Below are 21,180 nucleotides of genomic sequence, written 5' to 3'. Positions count from 1 at the left end.
CATTCTTTATATAAAACTGGAATAGCTCAATGGTTGGAACACTTTCCCAATTTGGATGTAGATGGGTTACTACGCATGTTACACTTTTCAATAGCCACGTTCCCAGCCGCTAAATATACAGAAATGTACCTAAACATCTTTCACAGATCTTATATTTCTCCCCACAGGGGTTTCTTGATAGGCCTACTAGCTGACTCCTCCTGTCCTAAATGCGGCCACCCTTCGGCCGATCTGTATCACTGCTTCTGGGCCTGCCCGCTTCTAAGAAGGTTCTGGTTAGTAGTATGGCGCTTTGCCTCTCAGCATTTAGTGAATTACACTCCCCTTACATCGGAATGGGCCATATTTGGTATTGCACCCCCTGGTATTAGAGTTTCCAAACCCGTCAGGAAGTTGTTGTTGGCAATCTCCTCGGCAGCTAGGAAAGCTATCTTGCAAATGTGGGTCCATAGCTCTGCTCCGACACTGGAAATGTTTAGGGACAAACTATTTTTTATCTGCCATATGGATTGGCTGGAGGCCTCACTTCAAAAAGAATCTCGCACAGAATCCTTTTTCGCAACATGGGAAAGTTTTATTGAAACACTTCCTACTCATACCAAAGAGGCCATTAGTCAGTGTTTTCGCAACATACTTTGGTATGAAACTAGAATTTTTCTTGGAGACCCTCCCATCGAGTTTGATAGCGCTAATTAGGGGCTATGACGTGTTCCTGTCTCTCTGTACGTATATGGAATATTTATAGATGCTGCCTGGTACCATAGAATATTGTGCAAACTGCTTGTATCTAAGTTCCTCTTTGCGTCATGTATTACATTTTGTGACTGCCACGTTATATCTGTTTGTCTTGTTCTTCTTTTCTTTGATCGTCACTCACAATGTCACTATGCTTATTGTTACTATATCTAAAGAAATGCTTCAATAAAGAAAGAAATGTTATAAAAAAAATAAAAAAAAAGAATATTTCATTCATTCAGATCTAGGAGGTGTTATTTTAGTGTACCCTTTATTTTTTTGAGCAGTGTGTGTATATATATATATATATATATATATATATATATATATATCATATATACATATACACATACATACACACACACACAGGTTGAGTATCCCTTATCCAAAATGCTTGGGACCAGAGGTATTTTGGATATGGGATTTTTCCGTATTTTGGAATAATTGCATACCATAATGAGATGTCATGGTGATGGGACCTAAATCTAAGCACAGAATGTATTTATGTTACATATACACCTTATATACAGCCTTAAGGTAATTTTAGCCAATATTTTTTTATAACTTTGTACATTAAACAAAGTGTGTCTACATTCACACAATTCATTTATGTTTCATATACACCTTATACACACAGCCAGGTCATTTAATACAATATTTTTTATACCTTTGTGTATTAAACAAAGTTTGTGTACATTGAGCCATCAAAAAACAAAGGTTTCACTATCTCACTCAAAAAAGTCAGTATTTCAGAATATTTGGATATGGGATACTGTGTGTGTGTGTGTGTGTGTGTGTGTGTGTGTGTGTGTGTGTGTGTGTGTGTGTGTGTGTATATAAAAAAAAAAAAAAATGAATTTTATAAACACACACAGTATATATATCTCACACAACAAATCTACAGCCTAACATGTAATCACCTTTGAGCATAGTAACATGAGATATATATATATATATATATATATATATATATATATATATATATATATATATGCCATTTGCAGTCATTCATCACCGGCTTTCTATTCTTTCCCATGTGTAATAACCCTGTCCACGGTTGAAATTAATCTGTAACAATATGGAGAAAGCTATACACAAATAAACTTAATACAGATCTAGAGATATTGATATTGAAATTGTAAAGGGTAACAAAAAACAAACAAAAAACACCTAAAATTTGTGGCAGAGGTTATATACATTTACATATAACATCCCTTTGAGAGCCATCATGCTTGTGACAATCTTTCATGATGGGCTGTTGTAGCTGATGCTCCCTTAAACAGGGACATTTTGGTCCAGATTCTTGGAGACAGTTGAAAAAATATCCAAAGCTTACATAACCTCTGCCATACAGATGGGGGTTTTTTTTATACCAGTGATCGCGCTGAGCCCAAAAAAAAGTGGGTCCCAGGGACCCCTCACTTTTAAAAATTGGGGTCCTACTGGTTCTGTTCTGGGTCCCATCGGAATTAAGGTTTTTATTAATATTAATCTTATTTGGACACTACAGAAGTGTTGCAAGGTGGGGGCATGGGGTGACAGTGCTGCTGGGCTGTGTAGCATGCAGGACACTGTGCCCCAGAGCTTTAACTAGATATTTTGGTGCCCTTTGGCAGAAAGTGAATTGGAGCTCCACCTCCCAGAATCGAAACTACAGGCGGTGCGCGCCGCAGGCGCGCCGCAAAAATTTAGGTGCATGGCTTTATGGGGAAGGGGCGTGACCACATAATAGTGCCAATTCACATTACACCACACTGTAGTGCCGCTTATACACATTGCACCAGGTAGAACCTCCTATATACACTGCGCCAGGTAGAGCACGCCCTTATACACACTGCGCCAGGTAGGAGCACGCCCTTATACACACTGCGCCAGGTAGGAGCACGCCCTTATACACACTGCGCCAGGTAGGAGCACGCCCTTATACACACTGCGCCAGGTAGGAGCACGCCCTTATACACACTGCGCCAGGTAGGAGCACGCCCTTATACACACTGCGCCAGGTAGGAGCACGCCCTTATACACACTGCGCCAGGTAGGAGCACGCCCTTATACACACTGCGCCCGGTAGGAGCACGCCCTTATACACACTGCGCCAGGTAGGAGCACGCCCTTATACACACTGCGCCAGGTAGGAGCACGCCCTTATACACACTGCGCCAGGTAGAGCACACCCTTATACACACACTGCGCCAGGTAGAGCACGCCCTTATACACACACTGCGCCAGGTAGAGCACGCCCTTATACACACACTGCGCCAGGTAGAGCACGCCCTTATACACACACTGCGCCAGGTAGAGCACGCCCTTATACACACACTGCGCCAGGTAGAGCACGCCCTTATACACACTGCGCCAGGTAGAGCACGCCCTTATACACACTGCGCCAGGTAGAGCACGCCCTTATACACACTGCGCCAGGTAGAGCACGCCGTTATACACATTGCGCCAGGTAGAGCACGCCGTTATACACATTGCGCCAGGTAGAGCACGTACCTTCCGCACCACCAGGGCTCTGTGCTGTCACCGCTGTTTCCGTCAGGTAAAAGAAGTGAGAAGAAGTTTGAGGAGGAGGAGGGGGGTACCTCGGGAACTGGCTCCCGTCACAGGCCCGCTAGCTGGGCGTCCGTAGGGATGCTGGGGACACCTGATGGTAATGGTGCAGCCCGCTCTTCTCACGGCAGCAGTATGGTGGCAGAGCATGGCAGGGGCTGGAGGTGAGGTTCCTGGCCGGTCACCAATGCTCTCCTTCACACAGATCGCGGGAGAGCACACTGGAGGCAGCCGAGAGGGAGGCAGATATCGGGTTGGGAGGGAGCTGCAGTAAACGGTCTTGGCGAGTCACCGCCGGCCCGCAGCGTACAGCAGCCGCAGAGCCGTCTTCTCTCTCTGTACGGCCCCCGTGTGATGCCGCTGCACGTGACAAGGAGGGGGAGGGGGCACCGCCAGACTGCCAGTGGTAAGGCTCCACCTCCGCTCTGTACGGGCAAGTACGTCGCCGTCAATTTACAAGGAGTTGGCTGCAGCGGAGCGCGTCCCCGGGGACCCTCACATTTTTGAAAAGCGAGTCCCCGCCTTCAGATCCGGGTAAAATACACGCTATAGCGCGTATTTGCGAACACTGTATACTTTCCAATAAATTAACATCCTGTAAGCACTAGCACTCTCCATTTTGTTACACGTTCTGAATTTACCAATGTGGAGGTGAAAACTGGATGTTAACTCCTTGGGGTAGATTCAATTCAGCAACAGTTGAATAGCGCCGGGAGTTAGCTCCCGTCGCTATTCAATTCAGCTCAAGTTAAGTCAGCGAAGGCCCGGTCTCGCGGACTTAACAGGTTGAATTGTCAGGAGAACAGGCATTCTCCGACTTAACTCCCCGCCGCGATGCTGATTCCCAACAGAATCAGCCTCGCGCCGGCCGCACTTTTGTCGTATTTCCTCTCTCATTTCCTGGGGGTGAGAGAAGAATTCCCGACAATTAGTGTCACTTGGCGCCGTATTGAATAGCGCCGGGAGTGCTATTCAACTGTTGCTGAATTGAATCTACCCCCTTGAATGAAGGTGTAGATGGTCAGTGTGAACTTTTCAAGTTTCTCTTAGGATTATAACCACTTCTTCAGTTTCACCTAATGGAGCATCATTGCAATGTTTTTATCAATGCCAAAGGCACACTGCCTAAAGGATGCTGCTCAAATTTAGATGGAAATTAAAAATAAGATTTTACTCACCGGTAAATCTATTTCTCGTAGTCCGTAGTGGATGCTGGGGACTCCGTAAGGACCATGGGGAATAGCGGCTCCGCAGGAGACTGGGCACAGCTAAGAAAGAATTAGGACTACCTGGTGTGCACTGGCTCCTCCCACTATGACCCTCCTCCAGACTTCAGTAAGGATACTGTGCCCGGAAGAGCTGACACAATAAGGAAAGGATTTTGAATCCCGGGTAAGACTCATACCAGCCACACCAATCACACCGTATAACTCGTGATATTATACCCAGTTAACAGTATGAACATAACAGAGCCTCTCAACAGATGGCTCAACCATAACCCTTTAAGTTAACAATAACTATATACAAGTATTGCAGACAGTCCGCACTTGGGACGGGCGCCCAGCATCCACTACGGACTTCGAGAAATAGATTTACCGGTGAGTAAAATCTTATTATCTCTAACGTCCTGGTGGATGCTGGGGACTCCGTAAGGACCATGGGGATTATACCAAAGCTCCCAAACGGGCGGGAGAGTGCGGATGACTCTGCAGCACCGAATGAGAGAACTCAAGGTCCTCCTCAGCCAGGGTATCAATTTTGTAGAATTTTGCAAACGTGTTTGCCCCTGACCAAGTAGCAGCTCGGCAAAGTTGTAAAGCCGAGACCCCCCGGGCAGCCGCCCAAGAGCAGCCCACTTTCCTCGTGGAATGGGCTTTTACAGATTTAGGCTGCGGCAGGCCAGCCACAGAATGCGCAAGCTGAATTGTGCTACAAATCCAGCGAGCAATAGTCTGCTTTGAAGCAGGAGCACCCATCTTGTTTGGTGCATACAGGATAAACAGCGAGTCAGTCTTCCTGACTCCAGCCGTCCTGGAAACATAAATTTTCAAGGCCCTGACTACGTCCAGTAACTTGGAGTCCTCCAAGTCCCTAGTAGCCGCAGGCACCACGATAGGTTGGTTCAAGTGAAAAGCTGATACCACCTTAGGAAGAAACTGGGGACTAGTCCTCAATTCTGCCCTATCCATATGGAAAATCCAATAGGGGCTTTTGCATGACAAAGCCGCCAATTTTGCCACCCGCCTTGCCGAAGCCAAGGCCAAAAGCATGACCACTTTCCACGTGAGATATTATAAATTCACGGTTTTGAGTGGCTCAAACCAATGTGACTTTAGGAAACCCAACACCACGTTGAGGTCCCACGGTGCCACTGGAGGCACAAAAGGAGGCTGAATATGCAGCACTCCCTTGACAAATGTCTGAACTTCAGGCAGTGAAGCCAGTTCCATTATGGAAGAAAATCGATAGAGCCGAAATCTGGACTTTAATGGAACCCAATTGTAGGCCCATAGTCACCTCTGACTGTAGGAAGTGCAGAAATCGACCTAGCTGAAATTTCTCCTTTGGGGCCTTCCTGGCCTCACAGTACGCAACATATTTCCGCCATATGCGGTGATAATGGTTAGCGTTCACTTCTTTCCTAGCTTTAAATAGCGTAGGGATAACTTCCTCCGGAATACCCTTTTCCTTCAGGATCCGGCGTTCAACCGCCATGCCGTCAACGCAGCCGCGGTACGTCTTGAAACAGACAGGCCCCCTGCTGCAGCAGGTCCTGTCTGAGCGGCAGAGGCCATAGGTCCTCTGAGATCATTTCTTGGAGTTCTGGTTACCAAGCTCTTCTTGGCCAACCCGGAACAATGAGTATAGTTCCTACTCGTCTCCTTCTTATTATTCTCATTACCCTGGGTAAGAGAGGCAGAGAAGGGAACACATAGACCGACTGGTACACCCACGGTGTTACCAGAGCGTCCACAGCTATCGCCTGAGGGTCCTTGACCTGGCGCAATATCTTTGTAACTTTTAGTTGAGGCGGGACGCCATCATGTCCACCTGTGGCCTTTCCCAACGGTGTACAATCATTTGGAAGACTTCCGGATGAAGTCCCCACTCTCCCGGGTGGAGGTCGTGTCTTCTGAGAAAGTCTGCTTCTCAGTTGTCCACTCCGGGAATGAACACTGCTGACAGTGCTAACACATGATTTTCCGCCCATCGGAGAATCCTTGTGGCTTCTGCCATCACCATCCTGCTTCTTGTGCCGCCCTGTCGTGTACATGAGCGACCGCCGTGATGTTGTCTGACTGGATCAGCACCGGCCGGTGTTGAAGCAGGGGTCTAGCCCGACTTAGGGCATTGTAAATGGCCCTTAGTTCCAGAATATTTATGTGTAGGGAAGTCTCCTGACTTTTCCATAGCCTTGGAAGTTTCTTCCCTGTGTGACTGCCCCCCAGCCTCGAAGGCTGGCATCCGTGGTCACCAGGACCCAGTTCTGTATGCCGAATCTGCGGCCCCCTAGAAGATGAGCACTCTGCAGCCACCACAACAACGACACCCTGGCCCTTGGAGACAGGGTTATCCGCCGATGCATCTGAAGATGCGACCCGGACCACATGTCCAACAGATCCCACTGGAAAATCCTTAAATGGGACCTGGAGAATGGAATTTCTTCTCAAGAAGCTACCATCCTTCCCAGGGCTCGCGTGCATTGATGCACCGACACCTGTATACGTATTAGGAGGTCTCTGTCTAGAGACAACTCCTTGGACTTCTCCTCCGGGAGAAAACCTTTTTATCCTGTTCTGTGTCCAGAACCATACCTCAGGTACAGTAGACGCGTCGTAGGAACCAGCTGCGACTTTGGAATATTCAGAAATCCGCCGTGCTGTTGTAGCACTTCCCGAGATAGTGCTACTCCGCCGAACAACTGCTCCCTGGACCTCGCCTTTATAAGGAGATCGTCCAAGTACGGGATAATTATTTCGGCCATTACCTTGGTAAATACCTCGGTGCCGGGGACAGACCAACGGCAACGTCTGGAATTGGTAATGAAAATCCTGTACCACAATTTTGAGGTACTCCTGGTGAAAAGGGTAAATAGGGACATGCAGGTAAGCATCCTTGATGTCCAGCGATACCCTCCAGGCTTGCAATAATCGCCCTGAGCGATTCCATATCGAACTTGAACCTTCGTATATAAGTGTTCAAGGCTTTCAATTTTAGAATGGGTCTCACCGAACCGTCTGGTTTCGGTACCACAACATTTTGGAATAGTAACCCCGGCCTTGTTGAAGGAGGGGTACCTAGATTTCACCTGCTGGAAGTGCAGCTTGTGAATTGCCGCCAGTACTACCTTTCTCCGAGGGCAGCAGGCAAGGCTGAGGTGAGGTAACGGCGAGGGGGAGTCGCCTCGAACTCCAGCCTGTATCCCTGTGATACTATTTGCAGAACCTAGGGATCCACCTGTGGGCAAACCCACTGGTCCCTGAAGTTCCCGAGACGCGCCCCTACCGCACCTGTCTCCATGTGTCTTTTATAGGCAGCATCACCTGTCCACTGCCGGGTTTCTAATACCCTCCTGGCAGAATGGACATTGCATTAATTCTGGATGCCAGCCGGCAAATATCCCTCTGTGCATCCTTTATATATAAGACAACGTCTTTAATATGCTCTATGTTAGCAAACTATTTTCCCTGTCTTAGAGTATTAATATTATCTGACAGGGTATGAGACCACGCTGCAGCAGCACTATTTATGCTGAGGCGATTGCAGGTCTCAGTATATAACCTGAGTGTGTATATACAGACTTCAGGATAGTCTCCTGCTTTTTATCAGCAGGCTCCTTCAAGGTGGCCGTACCCTAAGACGGCGGTGCCACCTTTTTTGACAAACGTGTGAGCGCCTTATCCACCCTAAGGGATATCTCCCAACGTGACCTATCCTCTGGCGGGAAAGGGTACGCCATCAGTAACTTCTTAGAAATTACCAGTTTCTTATTGGGGGAACCCACGCTACTTTACACACTTCATTCATTCATCTGATGGGGGAACAAAACACTGGCTGCTTTTTCTCCCCAAAAATAAAACCCCTTTAATGTGGTACTTGGGTTCATGTCAGAAATGCGTAACACATTTTTTATTGCCGAGATCACGTAACGGATGTTCCTAGTGGATTGTGTATATGTCTCAATCTTGTCGACACTGGAGTCAGACTCCGTGTCGACATCTGTGTCTGCCATCTGAGGTAACGGGCGCTTTTTTGAGCCCCTGATGGCCTTTGAGACGCCTGGGCAGGCGCGGGCCGAGAAGCCGGCTGTCCCACAGCTGTTTTACGTCATCCAGCCTTGTAAGGAGTTGATATTGTCGTTTAATACCTTCCACCTATCCATCCACTCTGGTGTCGGCCCCACAGGGGGCGACATCCCATTTATCGGCCTCTGCTCCACCTCCACGTAACCTTCCTCATCCCACATGTCGACACAGCCGTACCGACACACAGCACACACACAGGGAATGCTCTGACTGAGGACAGGACCCCACAAAGTCCTTTGGGGAGACAGAGAGAGAGTATGCCAGCACACACCAGAGCGCTATATAATGCAGGGAATAACACTATAACTGAGTGATTTTTCCCCCAATAGCTGCTTGTATAAACAATATTGCACCTAAATTTAGTGCCCCCCTCTCTTTTTAACCCTTTGAGCCTGAAAACTACAGGGGAGAGCCTGGGGAGCTGTCTTCCAGCTACACTGTGAAGAGAAAATGGCGCCAGTGTGTTGAGGGAGATAGCTCCGCCCCTTTTTCGCGGACTTTTCCCCCGCTTTTTTATGGATTCTGGCAGGGGTATTTATCACATATATAGCCTCTGGGGCTATATATTGTGATATATTTGCCAGCCAAGGTGTATTTATTGCTTCTCAGGGCGCCCCCCCCCCAGCGCCCTGCACCCTCAGTGACCGGAGTGTGAAGTGTGTATGAGGAGCAATGGCGCACAGCTGCAGTGCTGTGCGCTACCTTGGTGAAGACTGATGTCTTCTGCCGCCGATTTTCCGGATTTCTTCTTGCTTCTGGCTCTGTAAGGGGGCCGGCGGCGCGGCTCCGGGACCGAACACCAATGGCCAGTTCCATGCGGTCGATCCCTCTGGAGCTAATGGTGTCCAGTAGCCTAAGAAGCCCAAGCTACCACCAGTTAAGTAGGTTCGCTTCTTCTCCTCTTAGTCCCTCGCTGCAGTGAGTCTGTTGCCAGCAGATCTCACTGTAAAATAAAAAACCTAACATACTTTCTTTCTAGGAGCTCAGGAGAGCCCCTAGTGTGCATCCAGCTCGGCCGGGCACAGGATTCTAACTGAAGTCTGGAGGAGGGTCATAGTGGGAGGAGCCAGTGCACACCAGGTAGTCCTAATTCTTTCTTAGCTGTGCCCAGTCTCCTGCGGAGCCGCTATTCCCCATGGTCCTTACGGAGTCCCCAGCATCCACTAGGACGTTAGAGAAAATAGAGTATTGAAGATGGGAAAACAAGCCTCACTAGTTACCTGGAGGACGGTATAGTTATTATTAATGCCAAGTAACAGGCAAAGATGGTTGAATGTGTCGTTCCCCCCCCCCCCATGTTTACTATAATGTAATCTGTCAGACTGTTTACCCAAAGGCAGCATCAATATACACAGTACCATCTAGTGATCAAACTACAAAACATTGAAAACACAGGTATTGAATATATGCCAGTTGCCGGTCCTTAATGCAGAGGTGTAACAGTGACTTTAAAGATATGAATGAAACATCATGTCAGTCACTGATTTCGGGGCACCTGCAAAGCATGGTTACTACTGTATGCTTGTAGCATTAAGTCCTGAGCAAATATCTAACAAACCTATCTCCTGATCACCACCAAGAAAGAACACACAATAAGGAGATTCACTTTAACATAATCACACAAAATGATCGTTGGGCTATTACTAAAACTCCCAGTTAATAACTAAGAGGAAGAGAAATTGCAAGAAATACTAGTGAGAGAAGTAAACCGTTGTTTGCCAACTATCTGTACTGACATTTTAGAGATTACAGCCTCTCAGTCAACAAATGATAAAGTAATAGTAAATATGGTTTGTACCACTAAACAGTTAATTTAAATACAAATACTTGAAAACAAACATTTTGTTTACTTCTATTTTAAGCTGGCACAATTAAATAAACTTGATAAGAGTTCTCTTATCAGGAGGAATAAAATATTATATACACACACTATGGGGCAGATGTATTAACCTGGAGAAGGCATAAGGAAGTGATAAACCAGTGATATGTGCAAGGTGATAAACGCACCAGCCAATCAGCTCCAATATGTAAATCAACAGTTAGGAGCTGATTGGCTGGTGCGTTATCACCTGGCACTTATCACTCGTTTATCACTTCCTTATGCTGTCTTTAGGTTAATACATCTGCCCCTATGTACCTTATTTAGCTACCGTGTTTCCCCGATAATAAGACACGGTCTTATTATTTTTTTTTTTTCAACAAAAAACACCATAGGGCTTATTTTCGGGGTAGGGCTTATTTTACAGCCACATGCCCCCAGTCCTGCTTTTACAGCCCCCAGTCCTGCTTTTACAGCCACATGCCCCCAGTCCTGCTTTTACAGACCACAGTCCTGCTTTTACAGCCATCATGCCCCCAGTCCTGCTTTTACAGCCACCATGCCCCCAGTCCTGCTCCTCACCTACAGCACTTTCCAGTTCGTTTCTTCTTCTTGCTTTCCGCCAGCACCGCTGCTCCGCTCCCGCCGTGTACAGAAGCCGCGTGATGTGCGCGGTGACATCATGCGCAGGTCGCAATGCATCCCTGGGACTGGGAGCTGGAGTCTTCAACGGCTGATACAGTACCGTACTGTACAGCATCCCTCAAGCAGGGCGGCGGTGAAGGGGGTTAGCGGGGGTGAAGCTGGGGGCATTGAATTTAGTGCACGGACTCGGGTAATGGGAATTTTGATAGGGCTTATTTTCGGGGTAGGGCTTATTTTGGACCAGTTTCCAAAAGCAGGGGTAGGGCTTATTTTCGGGGTAGGGCTTATTATCGGGGAAACACGGTAAATACTTGGTGCTGCCACCTAAATATATTACTATTCCTCATTACACTCTGAATACAGTCCACTGCTACAAACAGTAAGATTGCGACAGGGTGTCACAAAGAAATACTGACAAAGCCAATGAGAATAAACTCAATACTAGTTCATTAGTGACATACATGACCTTGTGTACCAGGACACTCTGCCATGTGCTCCAAAAGAAGATGGGTCAAAGTTGGAATACAATATTTATTATTATTATTATATAGCACAGCAAATGGCACTTTACAATGCATACAGACTGATACAGAAGTCACCTCCATTGCATAAAAAGACATGGAACGAAGGCTTAAGCTGGATACACACTGGAGCGATGTCCTTTCAAAATGCTGTTTTGGAAAGACATATCGCTTACATTCGCTCAGTGTGTATGCAGAATTGCGCCCTCCCAACAAACACTTGTGACAGTCACTAGGTTTGATGTGGTGCACATCAAACCTATTGATATCGCTAGCGTCCTTGTTTGTGCCAACTAAGGTCGGAACACAATCGCTTCGACCTTCATTAACATCGCTGCACTGTGTACGGGCAATCTGGATTGACGGGCATACATTCCGATGTCGGAACGAATTCCCGTTGTCCCAGTGTGTACCCAGCTATAAAGGGAGATGTATTAAACCTGAGAGTTAAAATGGAGAAGTTACCTATAGCAGTCAATCAGCTCCTGTCATTATAGGTCTATGCTAGAAAATGGCAGAAACTAGTTGCTTTAAGCAACTTCTCCATTTTAGCCCTCTCCAAGCCTCGATATATCTACCCCTATTTATTTAGTTTGTTATATAGCACAGCATATTCCATTGCGCTTTACAATTGGAAGCAGTGATAAGACAAACTGTGTAATAAAAGACAGAGGTAGGAAGGCCCTGCTCGCAAACTTATAATGTATAGAATAAGGTGCACTCAAACACAACTCATGTCAGTCACTCGTTAGTGTTTAAGTCTAACGTATATTAGAGTAAAATTAAAATTGTAATAGAATCTAAAGAATAATCCAAATCTGTGCCTCAATCCTACTTCACATCAGGTGTTACAGACACCCAACATCTGTCATATTACTTTACTGTCCATAGCCTTAAATATACAGAGCTGTCTGGCCATCCACTCCTTTCAGGTTCAGAACATAGGACCCCCTGAGTTAGCATAATGAAACTGCTTCAGAACATCATTAAACTTGCTCAGAGCACTACATCGCAAACGCTTGGCACGCTTCGGGCACGGTGGCTTGCATCACTCGTCACAGGCTGCCATTCCCAACAGATGTCCATGCGGAGAGTGTTCTGAGCCAGTCTGGGCATGTTGGCCCGGGGGTCCCATGTTCTGAAGTTGAGCCCATAAACTCATATCATAATACCTCAACAGCAGCTAAAGCTTGTGAATCCCTTCCACAGCAGGTATACAGTCAGTAGCACGGCGCCTCCCCTGTAAGCAGACACGGATGTGACACTTATTTTTAGGAAGGGATTAATGTTTAACATCCCATGAACCTGTGCAGATACAGAGCACTTCCAATCTCACCTATGCCACTCACGTACACAGAATTTATATAGTGTATACCCGACTCCCACCCTTCCTGCCCCAATGGAGGAGATGCTGTATATACCTGTAGGGGGGTCCAAGTCAGGTATATACCTGGACCTCCTGCAGCTGCCGCGGTATACACCTGAGCTGGCAGCTACACATCAGGATGGGAATACAGCAGCCGCGCATGCCCTGTCCTCCCGCTCCCGTCCCTGGCCGGTGCGATGAATGAACTTCACTGCCCTAGTAGTCTATAGATATACGAACAACACCCCGGTCACCGCCGTTACCTGCTGAGCCTCTGCGGCCACGCACAGCCCTGCTCGGTGCTCCCCGGTCACCGCACCACGTGTCCCCAGAAGCCGGAGCCCACGACAGAGCGGCCACAGACCCCTCATCCTGATCGGGACCCCGCACTGGCTATAGCGGAGGCCGCGCCACACCAGGATGCACTGTGACCTCCGGGTAAGTGGGGGCTGCTGCACTCCGGGGCCGACGCTGTCCTGTTCGGGGGGAGGGGTCGCAGCGTTTTCCGGGGGTCTCTGTGTGTACGCTGTGCTGAGTACCAGCTCCGAGTCCCGGTATATAGCTCAGCTGTGCGAAGAACTGGAGCCAATCAGCGCACGACGACGGTGAGAGGCAGAGCCAGTCAGCTGGGAGGCACATGTCCCGCCCCGTCCCTCGTGTCGTGGCCAAACTAAGGAAACTTCCGTCCTCAGCCTGAGAATAATAATAACAACAACATACTGTTACTCCCAGACCAGTCTGACCAGTCCAGTATGACCCCTGGTGCACGCATAATAACTCCATGCTAAAGCTAGCCATTCCAGCATTACGAATATAGGTTAGGATCCTTCCCGCGGGATGTCACTGCCTACACTGAGTGAATGTAATGAGATGCGTTATGATAGCGGGGAACAAGGCTGAAGTTAGCTTTTTATTCGGCCACCTTCTTATTCGGCTCCAGCTTCTTATTCACTTCTTATTCGGCTCCAGCTTCTTATTCAGAAAATATTATATTAAAATAAATTAAATAAAATACGGATTGATCACTAAGTTAACATTGCATAAACTTCAAATAGTGTCCCTTACACAAATTTACATTACATTTTGCATTAAACAAAAATGATTTAGGCATGAAAATGGTGGTAAAGCAGGCACAGTCACCAGATTTACTCATTTTGAATAAGAAGCTGTAGCTGTGCAAGGGTTAAATAGCGTTGGTCAACAGATTTGACCCTTAGAACCCACACAGGGTGGACACTTACATATCACCCCCCTGCAACTTGCCTTGACCATCAAGCATTTGGGCATGAAAATGGTGGTAAAGCGGGCACAGACACCAGATTTCATCATTTTGAATAAGAAGCTGTAGTTGTGCAAGGGTTAAACAGCGTTGGTCAACAGATTTGACACTTGAAACCCACACAGGGTGGTCACTTACATATCACCCCCCTGCAACTTGCCTTGACCATCAAGCATTTGGGCATGAAAATGGTGGTAAAGCGGGCACAGACACCAGATTTCATCATTTTGAATAAGAAGCTGTAGTTGTGCAAGGGTTAAACAGCGTTGGTCAACAGATTTGACACTTGAAATCCACACAGGGTGGTCACTTACATATCACGCATTTCCAATAAGCCTTGACCAAAGAGCATTTGGGCATGAAAATGGTGGTAAAGCGGGCACAAACACCAGATTTCATCATTTTGAATAAGAATCTGTAGTTGTGCAAGGGTTAAACAGTGTTGGTCAAAAGATTTGACATGTGAAACTCACACAGGGTGGTCACTTACATATCACCCACCTGCACTTTGTCTTGACCAACAAGTATTTGGGCAGGGCCGTTTCTAGCCAATTTGGCTCCCAGTGCGAGATTTAAAAATGCGCCCCCCCCCCATTCACATAAAAAAAAATGCGCCCCCCATAGATATAAAGAGTAAAAGCATGCGTGCGCCGAAGGCGTATGCGCTCCCGGCAAGGGGGCGTGGTCTCATTAAAATGGGCGTGGCCTCATCTGATCTCATCATCACGGCCACCACAGGATAAAAAACCATTTTACACAGCCCGGTAGGCAAGTGTCCCCATTTTACATATTGCGGCAGGAAAGTGTCCCCATTTTACACATTGCGGCAGGCACGTGCCCCCATTTTACACATTGCGGCAGGAAAGTGTCCCCATTTTACACTTTGTGGCAGGCACGTGCCCCGATTTTACACAGTATGGCAGGCACGTGCCCCCATTTTACACAGTACGGCAGGCAAGAGTCCCCATTTTACACAGTATGGCAGGCACGCGTCCCCATTTCTCTGACGTCCTAGTGGATGCTGGGGACTCCGTAAGGACCATGGGGAACAGCGGCTCCGCAGGAGACTGGGCACAAAAGTAAAGCTTTAGAACTACCTGGTGTGCACTGGCTCCTCCCCCTATGACCCTCCTCCAAGCCTCAGTTAGATTTTTGTGCCCGAACGAGAAGGGTGCACACTAGTGGCTCTCCTGAGCTGCTTAGTGAAAAGTTTAGTTTTAGGTTTTTTATGTTCAGTGAGACCTGCTGGCAACAGGCTCACTGCATCGAGGGACTAAGGGGAGAAGAAGCGAACTCACCTGCGTGCAGAGTGGATTGGGCTTCTTAGGCTACTGGACATTAGCTCCAGAGGGACCGATCACAGGCCCAGCCATGGATAGGTCCCAGAGCCGCGCCGCCGGCCCCCTTACAGAGCCAGAAGACAGAAGAGGTCCGGAAAATCGGCGGCAGAAGACGTCCTGTCTTCAACAAGGTAGCGCACAGCACCGCAGCTGTGCGCCATTGCTCTCAGCACACTTCACACTCCGGTCACTGAGGGTGCAGGGCGCTGGGGGGGGGCGCCCTGAGACGCAATAAAAACACCTTGGATGGCAAAAAATGCATCACATATAGCTCCTGGGCTATATGGATAAATTTAACCCCTGCCAGAATACACAGAAAAACGGGAGATAAGGCCGCCGAGAAGGGGGCGGAGCCTATCTCCTCAGCACACTGGCGCCATTTTCCCTCACAGCTCCGTTGGAAGGAAGCTCCCTGGCTCTCCCCTGCAGTCACTACACTACAGAAAGGGTTAAAAAAGAGAGGGGGGCACTAATTACGCGCAGTATTAAAAATACAGCAGCTATAAGGGGAAAAACACTTATATAAGGTTATCCCTATATATATATATAGCGCTCTGGTGTGTGCTGGCAAACTCTCCCTCTGTCTCCCCAAAGGGCTTGTGGGGTCCTGTCCTCTATCAGAGCATTCCCTGTGTGTGTGCTGTGTGTCGGTACGTTTGTGTCGACATGTATGAGGAGAAAAATGATGTGGAGACGGAGCAGATTGCCTGTAATAGTGATGTCACCCCCTAGGGGGTCGACACCTGAGTGGATGAACTGTTGGAAGGAATTACGTGACAGTGTCAGCTCTGTATAAAAGACAGTGGTTGACATGAGACAGCCGGCTACTCAGCTTGTGCCTGTCCAGACGTCTCATAGGCCGTCAGGGGCTCTAAAGCGCCCGTTACCTCAGATGGCAGATATAGACGCCGACACGGATACTGACTCCAGTGTCGACGGTGAAGAGACAAATGTGACTTCCAGTAGGGCCACACGTTACATGATTGAGGCAATGAAAAATGTTTTACACATTTCTGATAATACGAGTACCACCAAAAAGGGGTATTATGTTCGGTGAGGAAAAACTACCTGTAGTTTTCCTGAATCTGAGAAATTAAATGAGGTGTGTGATCAGAGACGGCCATAGGCATAGGCAAACTAGGCAATTGCCTAGGGCATCTGGTATGCCTAGGGGCACAAGCAGCTTCTGCTGATTAAAATGATATGCGGCATGCCTATATTCTGTGTGTAGCATTTTGTATACAGATACAGCCACAGTCACACAGAGAATATAGGCATGCCACATATCATTTTAATCATCAGAAGCTGCTTGTGCATCCTAGCCACATAGCAATGCAAATAAGATGCTTTTTCATAAAAAAATAGGCACCCGACGTTAGCAGAGCTGCCATTTGACGCATGCCAGGAACTATATGTGTCATTATGTGTATAAGGGTATTAACAATGTGCGGCATATGTGTAAGGGAAAATATGTTTATAAGGGCATTAATAAGGGTTGTCATAATGTGTAAGGCGCATTATGTTTATAAGGACCTTAATAATGTGTCATATGTGTAAAGGGACATTACTATGTGGTATTATGTGTATAAATGCATTACCAATGTGTGGCATTATGTGTATAAGGTGCTCTACTGTGTGGCATAACGTATAGAAGGGGCACTAATGTGTGGTCTAATGTGAATAAAGAGCAATATGATGTGGTGTAATGTGAATAAGGAGCAATATGGTTTAGTGTAATGAAAATAAAGAGCAATATGGTGTGGTGTAATATGAATAAGGAGCAATTCAGTATGATATGTGAATGAGGGGCACTACTGTGAGGAGTAACGTATATAAGGTAAAGTGGTACTACTTTGTGATGTAATGTGAATAAGGGACACTATTGCATGATAAATTGGGAATAAAGTTGCACTACTGTGAGGCATAATTTGAATTGGGGGTACTATTGTATGGCCATGCCCCTTACAGCAAAAACACATAACTTGTTGCGCTGTGCGCCGAATGTGCACACTGCTCCTATTTAAAATACTGGGGGTAGGAAAAAAAAAAAGGGCTGGTATGGGTGAGCGATGATGGTGCTGAGAAAGGAGTGCAGGGTCAGAGGCAGAACTAGCGGTGGTGCTAGGGGGCACCAGCCAAAATCTTGCCTAGGGCATCATATTGGTTAGGGCCGGCTCTGTGTGTGATGATGCGTGGGTTTCCCCCGATAACAACTGATAATTTCTAAAATGTTATTGGCATTATATCCTTTCCCGCCAGAGGTTAGGGTGCGTTGGGAAACACCCCCTAGGGTGGATAAAGCGCTCACACGCTTGTAAGAACAAGGGCTCTACCCTCTCCTGAGATGGCCGCCCTTAAGGATCCTGCTGATAGAAAGCAGGAGGGTATCCTAAAATGTATTTACACACATACTGGTGTTATACTGCGACCAGCAATCGCCTCAGCCTGGATGTGCAGTGCTGGGTTGGCGTGGTCGGATTCCCTGACTGAAAATATTGATACCCTAGATAGGGACAGTATATTATTTCCTATAGAGCATTTAAAAGATGCATTTCTATATATGCGTGATGCACAGCGGAATATTTGCCGACTGGCATCAAGTCTAAGTGCGTTGTCCATTTCTGCCAGTAGAGGGTTATGGACACGACAGTGGTCAGGTGAGGCGGATTCCAAAACGGCATTTGGAAGTATTGCCTTATTAAGGGGAGGAGTTATTTGGGGTCGGTCTTTTCAGACCTGGTGGCCACGGCAACAGCTGGGAAATCCACGTTTGTACCCCAGGTCGCCTCTCAACATAAGAAGACGCCGTATTATCAGGCGCAGTCTTTTCGTAGGCAAGCGGGCAAAAGGTTCCTAATTTCTGCCCCGTGACAGAGGGAGAGGAAATAGGCTGCAGAAATCAGCCAGTTCCCAGGAACAGAAGCCCTCTCCCGCCTCTGCCAAGCCCTCAGTATGACGCTGGGGCTTTACAAGCAGAATCAGGCACGGTGGGGGCCCGTCTCAATGAATTTCAGCGCGCAGTGGGCTCACTCGCAAGTAGACCCCTGGATCCTTCAGGTGATATCTCAGGGGTACAAATTGGAATTCGAGACGTCTCCCCCTCGCCGTTTCCTAAAGTCGGCTTTACCGATGTCTCCTTCTGACAGGGAGGCAGTTTTGGAAGCCATTCACAAGCTGTATTCCCAGCAGGTGATAATCAAGGTACCCCCCTCCTGCAACAGGGAACGGGGTATTATTCCACACTGTTGTGGTACCGAAGCCGGACGGCTCGGTGAGACCGATTCTAAATCTAAAATCTTGAACACTTACATACGGAGGTTCAAATTCAAGATTGAGTCACTCAGAGCAGTGATTGCGAACCTGGAAGAAGGGGACTACATGATGTCTCGGGACATCAAGGATGCTTACCTTCATGTCCCAATTTACCCTTCTCACCAAGGGTACCTCAGGTTTATGGTACAGAACTGTCACTATCAGTTTCAGACGCTGCCGTATGGATGGTCCACGGCACCCCGGGTCTTTACCAAGGTAATGGCCGAAATGATGATACTCCTTCGAAGGAAGGGAATTTTAGTTATCCCTTACTTGGACGATTCCCTGATAAGGGTAAGATCCAGGGAACAGTTGGAGGTCGGTGTAGCACTATCTCAGGTAGTGTTGCGGCAGCACGATTGGATTCTCAATATTCCAAAATCGCAGCTGATTCCGACGACTCGTCGTCTGTTCCTAGGGATGATCCTGGACACAGTCCAGAAAAAGGTGTTTCTCCCGGAGGAGAAAGTCAGGGAGTTATCCGAGCTAGTCGGGAACCTCCTATAACCGAGCCAAGTCTCAGTACATCAATGAAAGGGTTCTGGGAAAAATGGTGGCTTCCTACGAAGCAATCCCATTCGGCAGATTCCACGCAAGAACTTTCCAGTGGGACCTGCTGGACAAATGGTCCGGGTCGCATCTTCAGATGCATCAGCGGATAACCCTGTCACCAAGCACAAGGGTGTCTCTCCTGTGGTTGTTGCAGAGTGCTCATCTTCTAGAGGGCCGCAGATTCGACATTCAGGACTGGGTCCTGGTGACCACGGATGCCAGCCTGCGAGGCTGGGGAGCAGTCACACAGGGAAGGAATTTCCAGAGCTTATGGTCAAGCCTGGAGACATCACTTCACATAAATATCCTGAAGCTAAGGGCCATTTACAATGCTCTAAGCTCAGCAAGACCTCTGCTTCAAGGTCACCCGGAGTTGATCCATTCGGACAACATCACGGCAGTCACCCACGTAAACAGACAGGGTGACACAAGAAGCAGGAGGGCAATGGCAGAAGCTGCAAGGATTCTTCGCTGGGCGGAAAATCATGTGATAGCACTGTCAGCAAGTGGGGACTTCACCCAGAAGTCTTCCACATGTTTATAAAACTCGACAAGTATTGCGCCGGGTCAAGGGACCCTCCGGCAATAGCTGTAGACGCTCTGGTAACACAGTGGGTGTACCAGTCAGTGTATGTGTTCCCTCCTCTGCCTCTCATACCCAAGGTACTGAGAATTATAAGATGGAGAGGAGTAAGCACTATATTCGGGCTCCGGATTGGCCAAGAAGGACTTGGTAACCGGAACTTCAAGAGATGCTCACGGAGGATCCGTGGCCTCTACCTCTAAGAAGGGACCTGCTCCAGCAAGGACCCTGTCTGTTCCAAGACTTACCGCAACTGCGTTTGACGGCATGGCGGTTGAACGCCGGATCCTGAAGGAGAAAGGCATTCCGGATGAAGTCATTCCTATCCTGATCAAAGCCAGGAAAGATATAACCGCAAAACATTATCACCGCATTTGGCGAAAATATGTTGCGTGGTGCGAGGCCAGTAAGGCCCCGACGGAGGAATTTTCAACTAGGTCGATTCCTACATTTCCTGCAAACAGGAGTGTCTATGGGCCTGAAATGGGGGTCCATTAAGGTTCAAATTTCGGCCCTGTCAATTTTCTTCCAAAAAGAACTAGCTTCAGTCCCTGAAGTTCAGACGTTTGTGAAAGGGGTACTGTATATACAGCCTCCTTTTGTGCCTCCAGTGGCACCTTGGGATCTAAATGTAGTTTTTGGGTTCCAAAAGTCACATTGGTTTGAACCACTTAAATATGTGGAGTTAAAATATCTCACATGGAAAGTGGTCATGCTGTTGGCCCTGGCCTGGGCCAGGTGCGTGTCAGAATTGGCGGCTTTATCCTGTAAAAGCCCTCATCTGATTTTCCATTCGGACAGGGCGGAATTGAGGACTTGTCCTCAGTTTCTCCCTAAGGTGGTTTTCAGCGTTTCACCTGAATCAACCTATTGTGGTGCCTGCGGCTACTAGGGACTTGGAGGACTCCAAGTTGCTAGACGTTGTCAGGGCCCTGGAAATATAGGTTTCCAGGACGGCTGGAGTCAGAAAATCTGACTCGTTGTTTATTCTGTATGCACCCAACAAGCTGGGTGCTCCTGCTTCTAAGCAGACTATTGCTCGTTGGATTTGTAGTACAATTCAGCTTGCACATTCTGTGGCAGGCCTGCCACAGACAAAATCTGTAAAAGCCCATTCCACAAGGAAGGTGGGCTCATCTTGGGCGGCTGCCCGAGGGGTCTCGGCTTTA

At 47.7% G+C, this 21,180-nt stretch overlaps 1 protein-coding gene across 1 annotated transcript in view; it reads right to left on the bottom strand.

Moving 5' to 3' along the window:
* LOC134958170 (haloacid dehalogenase-like hydrolase domain-containing 5) overlaps positions 1-13,593 on the bottom strand; it is a 143,570-nt gene extending 129,977 nt beyond the window's left edge. Inside the window, exon 1 of the mRNA XM_063940586.1 lies at positions 13,209-13,593. Within this exon, the coding sequence (XP_063796656.1) occupies positions 13,209-13,316 (108 nt within the window). The 5' untranslated portion in view covers positions 13,317-13,593. The remainder of the gene's footprint in view (positions 1-13,208) is intronic.
* Between the last annotated feature and the right edge of the window lie 7,587 nt (positions 13,594-21,180).

This window comes from Pseudophryne corroboree, chromosome 9, assembly GCF_028390025.1.
Source record: "Pseudophryne corroboree isolate aPseCor3 chromosome 9, aPseCor3.hap2, whole genome shotgun sequence".
NCBI classification, from domain to species: domain Eukaryota; kingdom Metazoa; phylum Chordata; class Amphibia; order Anura; family Myobatrachidae; genus Pseudophryne; species Pseudophryne corroboree.
Note: the sequence above shows the minus strand (reverse complement) of the source record. Positions and strands in the feature narration are given on the sequence as shown.